The sequence below is a fragment of the Nicotiana tabacum genome, chromosome 17 (genome assembly GCF_000715075.1).
Source record: "Nicotiana tabacum cultivar K326 chromosome 17, ASM71507v2, whole genome shotgun sequence".
Taxonomy (NCBI): Eukaryota; Viridiplantae; Streptophyta; class Magnoliopsida; order Solanales; family Solanaceae; genus Nicotiana; species Nicotiana tabacum.
In genome coordinates this window covers 69,294,228-69,301,215 of record NC_134096.1, presented here as the reverse complement: position 1 = coordinate 69,301,215, position 6,988 = coordinate 69,294,228, and the positions used below count along the sequence as shown (strand labels likewise).

Here is a 6,988-nt window from a genome sequence, read left to right as displayed (position 1 = left end):
TGACAAAGTTACTCGATTTCGTATAGTACATGAGCAAATTTAATAAGGCATCGGACAGATTAGTCAGAGTAGTGGTTATCGGGTAATTTATCTGCTAAATCAAATAAATAATAAAAATAAAGTACATGTTCCAAATTCACGAAAGGGAAAGGCCAAACAATGAACATAAACAATTGCTTGAACAATTGCAAGACTCTTAAAGTATTGAACATAAACAATTGTATCAAAATAAGAAGGGAAAGGCTATAACACTAACATTCACGGTTTATCAAAATAAGAAGGGAAAAGTTTATATACATAGAGGTAAAAATATAAATATAATAACTTTTAATAGATTTATATATATGTGGGTAAAATATAAATATAATAATTCTTAACGGGTTAACGGTTTATCCGATAAGAAAATTGAGTTATCTCCTCCAAACTGATAAACCGTTAATTATGAAATTTCAATCTGTTCATCAATCATTAATCTGATAATTCGATACTAATAAGCCAATAAGCCAATTTTATAATCCGGTTATCGATTACGGTTCGATTTTAAACCAAGCTAGATGTTGATGAGAGTAAGGATTGGGTCACTGTCATCCTCGTGGTCACTTTAAACACAAGAAAGTGCCAACCTCACAAGAAAAGAGGTCTTATGTATGGCAGACCCCAACCTCTCCATGTTCCAAATTCATAACTTCCCCCTTATACCCTTTTCCCTACGTCCCCCCACAAAGGCCCCAACCCCCTTGCTTTATTATTTTCTCTATAAAATCCGCCCACATTCTTCCCTCAAATTCTCTCAATCCTCAAGTCCCTTAATTAGAGCTTGATCAACACCTTCTCAATACCAAGAAAAAGCCTCAACCCTCTTCTCATTTTGCCTCGTTTATTCTTCTTCCTTTTGTTCTCTCTTCACAAGAGAAGTACAGCTAGCCATAAAAGATGTGTTCCTCCAAAACTAAACTGCAGGGCAGCCCACAAACCATCTCACAAATCAATGGTCGCCCTGTTCTTCAACCAAATAGCAACATAGTTCCTCTTTTTGAACACCGCAACTCACTTAAAAAGACACCTCCAAAAACAACTTCTGCTGTTGTATTACAGCGAACTAATAATGCTCCTCCTGCTACAAATGGCAATACTAAAGTCAAGATTTCAGTAACAACTCCACCGGTCTCTCCTAAATTGAAATCGCCTAGACAACCAGCTACCAAAAGAGGGAATATTGATCCTAATGTCTTGAGTTCAAGTGGTGAGAAAGTTTTGAGTCCCAAAGGCACTGCTAATAAAACAACAACTTTATTGAAGAAGCCTAAGAAAAGCAGTTGGGGAATAACTTTACCCTCTTCTGTGGAGAATTCTTCGTTGAAATATTCGTCCTCGTTGATAATCGAGGCTCCAGGAAGCATAGCAGCAGCAAGAAGGGAACAAGTTGCAACTGCGCAAGTGCAAAGAAAAATGAAAATTGCCCATTATGGAAGAACAAAATCAGCCAAATATGAAGGAAAAGTATCTTCTTTTGATTATTCCTCTCCTTCAGCAGCTAACCCCAGTCCTCGAGAGGAAAAAAGATGCAGTTTTATCACGCCTAATTCTGGTAATTAAAAGTATCTTCAAACACAAAATGAGACACAAATTAGTGTAAGTGGATAAATAGGACTAAAGTTTTTGGTGTTTTGTTGTGTTTCCAGACCCGCTCTATGTTGCATACCATGATGACGAATGGGGAGTTCCTGTCCATGATGATAAGTAAGCATCTCTTTTCCCCTGTTTTTTGTGCATTGTTCATATTTGTCAGCTTCATAAAAAGGGCGCGCGGTGCACAAAGTATCTCATGTTTATACAAGGTTGGGGAAGGGCCACCTTTCGAGGGGTGTGATGTAGGGAGACTATCCCGATGTAAGCATCAGTGGCTGATTGGCTGATTACACGGCCGAACCCGTGAACAACTTTACCGTTGCTCCGAGGCTTCCCTTCGTTTGTACGCTTCATACTTATATTAATTTCCTTGTTGTATATACACAGTCTGCACTTTGAGTTGCTGGTGTTAACTGGTGCACAAGTTGGATCGGACTGGACTTCAGTGTTAAAAAGAAGGCAAGATTTCAGGTAGGTTTTTCTGGTTTAACTGATTCTTGATGAACATTTTGAAAGAAAAACTCGGAGGCCTTAGCTGTATTTTGCATTCTACTTTCCTCCAGGGATGCCTTTTCAGGATTTGATCCAGAAATTGTTTCAAAGTACAATGAAAAGAAGATAACTTCAACAAGTGCAGAATATGGTATAGAGCTTAGCCAAGTCCGAGGAGCTGTCGACAACTCTAACAGAATTTTAGAGGTAATCATACAATATGAGCTCTATAAAAGAATTTTAACCACTAATTAAACTTTTCAACTGTCTTTTCTATTTCAATGTTTTTCAATCCTTCCCAACATTATGATACCCTAATGGCCAATGGGAAGTACAGATGGGAAAGTGTTAAATTATTTAATCTGCTTGAGCCAATCATGGATGTAGCTAACACCTCTTAAATAACATAACCACATGGGCCATATGGAATAAGTATTGCATACCTGGCCTGACAACCCCAAGAAAGTAAGATTAGCTAACTTAAATAAGTGTTTATGCTTAAGAAATACAGTAGACTTCTCATAACTGTTACATTCCTGTGATTCTTAAATAAAATTTGGACATTTTTAGTCTTGCAAATTTTTAAATGTGGGGATCAATTTCTTGAATGTATTTCAGATAAAGAAGGTATTTGGATCGTTCGACAAGTATCTGTGGGGATTTGTAAACAACAAGCCCATTGCAACACAGTACAAGGCATGCAACAAAATCCCAGTGAAGACTTCAAAATCAGAAACCATAAGCAAAGACATGGTGAAAAGAGGCTTCCGCTACGTCGGCCCAACCGTTATACACTCCTTCATGCAGGCGGCCGGCCTTACCAACGACCACCTAACCACCTGCCCACGACATGTCAAATGCGTGGCATTGGCAACTCAACGACCTCCGGCTCTATAATTAACTAATCATATCTAATTTATTAAGTACTCCACTAAGCCATAGTTTTTTTAAAGTAGACAAAAAAGTTGTTAAGAAGCCTAGTTGATTATTGTCTAACAATATTTCCCTTTTTTTCTATTTGGGTGATGAATTTAAAGGTGTCAAGTGATATGATTTGGTGATTGTAAAGATATTGAGTTGGTTAATGTATAGACAGGAGGAAGAGAAGTGAAAGAATATTTAGAGGAGAAAGTAGAAAGGAATAAAGGAAGGATGGTATAGATATGGGGGGACAGGAGCATGTGCAGGGTTGGCAGGGGAATGCCAAAGGCATGTGTTTGGTGCATATATGCCTTTGGATTTAATTCTGTGACCAGTGACCAGCACCATCAACAGAAACTCAAGGGCCATTACTCCACCACTATTTACTTGCGTGCTTTTGAATAGAGGCTATCTTTCAAGGATAAGATGATGATCAACTTCCAGTACAAAGGAGGAGCCTTTGTGTTCCCCCTTGTAGGGCCTTGATTTGGATAATATTTTCTTTGGTTTTCTACTTTTGTTGTTGCCCCATCGTACCATGTTTGCTGGAATCTAACATGACCTAGAGGCAAGCACAAAGTGCCTTGCAGTTGTATCATTACTTTAGCGTGGAATTTTGAGTGACTTCTCGTTGGCCTTTCCCTTTTTTCAACACTTTTTTTCTTATTTGTAATTGTAATATTATGATGTATTTTAATGGTGATCTGTGTGGTTATGTGACCCTCTCTGGATATTTATGGATACACTTTTCTGGATTCTGTTTAATACGATAAGTTAAGCATCTACCTTCCATGTGCCCTCAACTTTTCTAAGTCACTTGTTAGACAAGATTGCAAAGCATATTCCCCACACACATGCACATGGACACGGCGACTAACTCAGGAGTGGATTGGAAATGCATCTTAAACTAAGGCTCACTTTGCTTGTGCAGGCAAACTGCACTTAACCTCTAGGGCCAGCTATAGGGTAGAGCGTCTAAAGCAAATGCTTGAGGTCCCCAAATTTGGAGGGCCTATTTTTTTAATATCAAAATAGGTTTATAGGTTGTTTTAGGAAAATAATGAGTAGTTTTTATCTTGAAAATTAGATTTTTTTTATAAAAGGAAAGAATAGATGTGTAACTAATTGAAGTGAGTGTAATACTTTTTATAAATGTGAATTTCTTTCAAACCTTTTTTTGTATGAACAAAAAATCTAACAAGTGAAATTATTATATTCCACTTTTTACCCATTTTTTATCAGAAAATATGTAGTACTAAATCATAGTTTTACACTATTCATTTTCTTTTTTGGTTTGTCCAAGAGTTAATCGCTCGCATGACTTTATACTCTTATATATTCCCTTTCTTGCTTTTTTCGGGTTTAAGTCTGATAACTTAGTAGGAGTAGTATTATTCGAAAACCCATAGCTTAAAAGTACTATTGATATCATATATCGTGCATTCTTTTTTATTTTTTTCTGAAGTTTCAAGCATTTTGTGTTATTGAAGGAGCAAAAAGATATCTTGAAATCAAGTCATCATTTTTCTTGAATTAAACTCTATTATTATAAATTTCAAGTGTTATTATCATCTCATTTTATTCTTACTTCATAGTTATATATTATCTTTTATTCATTTATTAGAATTTAAATATGCCACGAAAAATATGAATCAAGTTGTTCAAAACTAAAATAAAAGAGTTAAAAACTATTATAATATTGTCCAAAATATTTTTAGGAGAGATCGATTATAAAAAATTAGTATTAATAATTTTGTATCTCAAAATATTAGATAAATAGAATTCAAATATATATATATATATGATTTTTTTTAAAAAAAATAAAGTTTAGGGCCTCTTATCTAACATTGGCTTTAGGCCACAAATACTGTTAAGCCGCCCCTGTTAACCTCGCAATATACTAGCAGCAAAGTCTGCTCCTTTGGACAATATTTTGTTGAAATTTTAAGTGAGTATTTGAAGTTGAAAAGGAGTATTTGAAAGATGAAATTTGAGTTTAGACATGAAATTCGCCTGGGAAAAGAGTTAGACATCTGTGGGTGACAACTATTATTTCACTAGAAATATTCCACAACCCACGTTTTCAAATTCATATTCTCTATTTAAGTTGAAGTTTGAACAAATTATGAAACAGCGGACTTGCAAATAATAAGTGTTTGCAAATGATATTTCATTATTAGCAAGTAATAAGTATGTCTACTTAAGTTCTAAGTTCTCTCAATCCGGTAAATCAAACTTATAACTTTTCGATTTGAGCACCTCAACTTACAGAAATAAATATCAATAAACACCTCCATCGTAGGGTAAGCTTCAATTGCCCGACAAGAATACAAGTCACATTCTATAGCTTTTTATTTCTCAACACGTGTAATTTGTAATTTGTAGGTTCCACTTTTTAGTCACCAATTTACCAAATTTCTAATATATCATTTTTCTTTCTCTTCTTCACCGTCAGGTCGCAATTGTTACTCCACCATAACTCCGCCACCAGGACCATCACACACCGTCAAGTCAAGCCTAAATGGCCAAACCCAAATGTAACCGAAACCTACTCCTCCTGCGCCTTCTTCATCATCACCAATTTCACTTATCCATTTTGATTTCTCGACAAAAACCACCATTTCATCGTCCAACTCCATCATTTTCAGCCGCTAAGCAATTTGGTCCGGCAACGGAGCAGTAAAAAATTTCATCGGCGTTGATCCCCATCTCCCTCCCCTCCATACAATTTCCTCCTGTTATCTCTTCTACCTTCAACATTCTCTTTTTTTTTTTAAAAATAAAATTTAAAAAAGCACCTTTCGACAAGAAGAAAGGGAGAGAGAGAGAGAGAGAGAGAGAGAGAGAGAGAGAGAGAGAGAGAGAGAGAGAGAGAGAGAGAGAGAGAGAGAGAGAGAGAGAGAGAGAGATTGGGGACACATAGAATATACCTTAGTGTATAGTGGAGCACATAAGCAACTGGGGTGGAGAAAGAGGGAGCGGGACGAGTTTGATTCATTATATTTGCTTCTTTTTTTAAAATTCTTTTAGTTATTATTTATAATTATTTCTATTTGAGCAATTTTTTAATCAAAATTTTCCTACCAATGCGCCTTTTAAGCCTGATTTGCACGGCCACATAGACAATGCTAATGACATGTAAGCATGGTAGAGGTGAGTACAAGTTTAGGTGGCCCAAAAGCCATTTTGCCTTCTGCATTTTCTTCTAGGAATCAGCCTTGGATACCCACGCCCCTTCTCCACCCGAAAAAAAAAAACTTTAAAAAGGGAAAAACCAACGGATCTAGCAAGAAAATAGGCAACCAGACGAAGACAAAAAGTTAGACAAGCACGGGACTGTGGAGAGATAGGAACTACAAGACATTTCCAGTGAAAGCGAGTTGAACTTCTAACCTCGAACATACAAGTACAACAAATCACAAGATAAAACGTAAGATTGAAACATGAAGAGGCTGAAGTGGTGTTACGAGTGCCACAAGATCGCGATTTAAAGCGTAAAACAAAACAAAGTTCAGCTAGACTGTTAACTGCTTTCTTCCTGCTAGACTAGAAGAGGAACCTAACTCCTCAGGTTAGAGATATCAGCAGCGAGTTACTAGCATCCCCTTGGATGTAGCACCATAGCTGAAGCTCAATGCCAAGGCATAAAAATCAGCAAGAAATCCTTGAAAGCTTCCCATCAGCGTTCTATAAGTAGCACGGCTCAAAAGGAAATCCATCATGCTTTATAGGACCCTTGAATCATATTGCATCGATATTTCAACAAGGATCTTTAACCCCTGGAAATATCACCAAGTTTCCTCCTGTCACCACTTGGAAAGTTTGGAAAACAACCAAAAGCTACTTCAAAGTTTTGTACAATTATCACTCAAAACACAACTGAGATCTTTCACAATTCAAAAGACTTGAGGACTTAGAAAGGCATAAAGTGCACAAAGGATAAATA

At 36.5% G+C, this 6,988-nt stretch overlaps 1 protein-coding gene across 1 annotated transcript; it reads left to right on the top strand.

Moving 5' to 3' along the window:
- Positions 1-681: 681 nt before the first annotated feature.
- On the top strand, positions 682-3,807 carry LOC107798986 (uncharacterized). Its single transcript, XM_016622038.2, has 5 exons — positions 682-1,588; positions 1,683-1,740; positions 2,017-2,100; positions 2,193-2,328; positions 2,740-3,807. Exons 1-5 carry the CDS (start codon positions 934-936, stop codon positions 3,016-3,018), a joined length of 1,212 nt encoding a protein of 403 aa, XP_016477524.1. The 5' UTR covers positions 682-933; the 3' UTR covers positions 3,019-3,807.
- Positions 3,808-6,988: the final 3,181 nt, after the last annotated feature.

Bases quoted from the DNA above. Each gene is read 5' to 3' on its own strand.
- LOC107798986 (XM_016622038.2), top strand. From the start codon at position 934: ATGTGTTCCTCCAAAACTAAACTGCAGGGCAGCCCACAAACCATCTCA. The intron at 1,741-2,016 runs GTAAGCATCTCT...GTATATACACAG, and splicing joins GTTCCTGTCCATGATGATAA to TCTGCACTTTGAGTTGCTGG. The intron at 2,329-2,739 runs GTAATCATACAA...AATGTATTTCAG, and splicing joins ACTCTAACAGAATTTTAGAG to ATAAAGAAGGTATTTGGATC.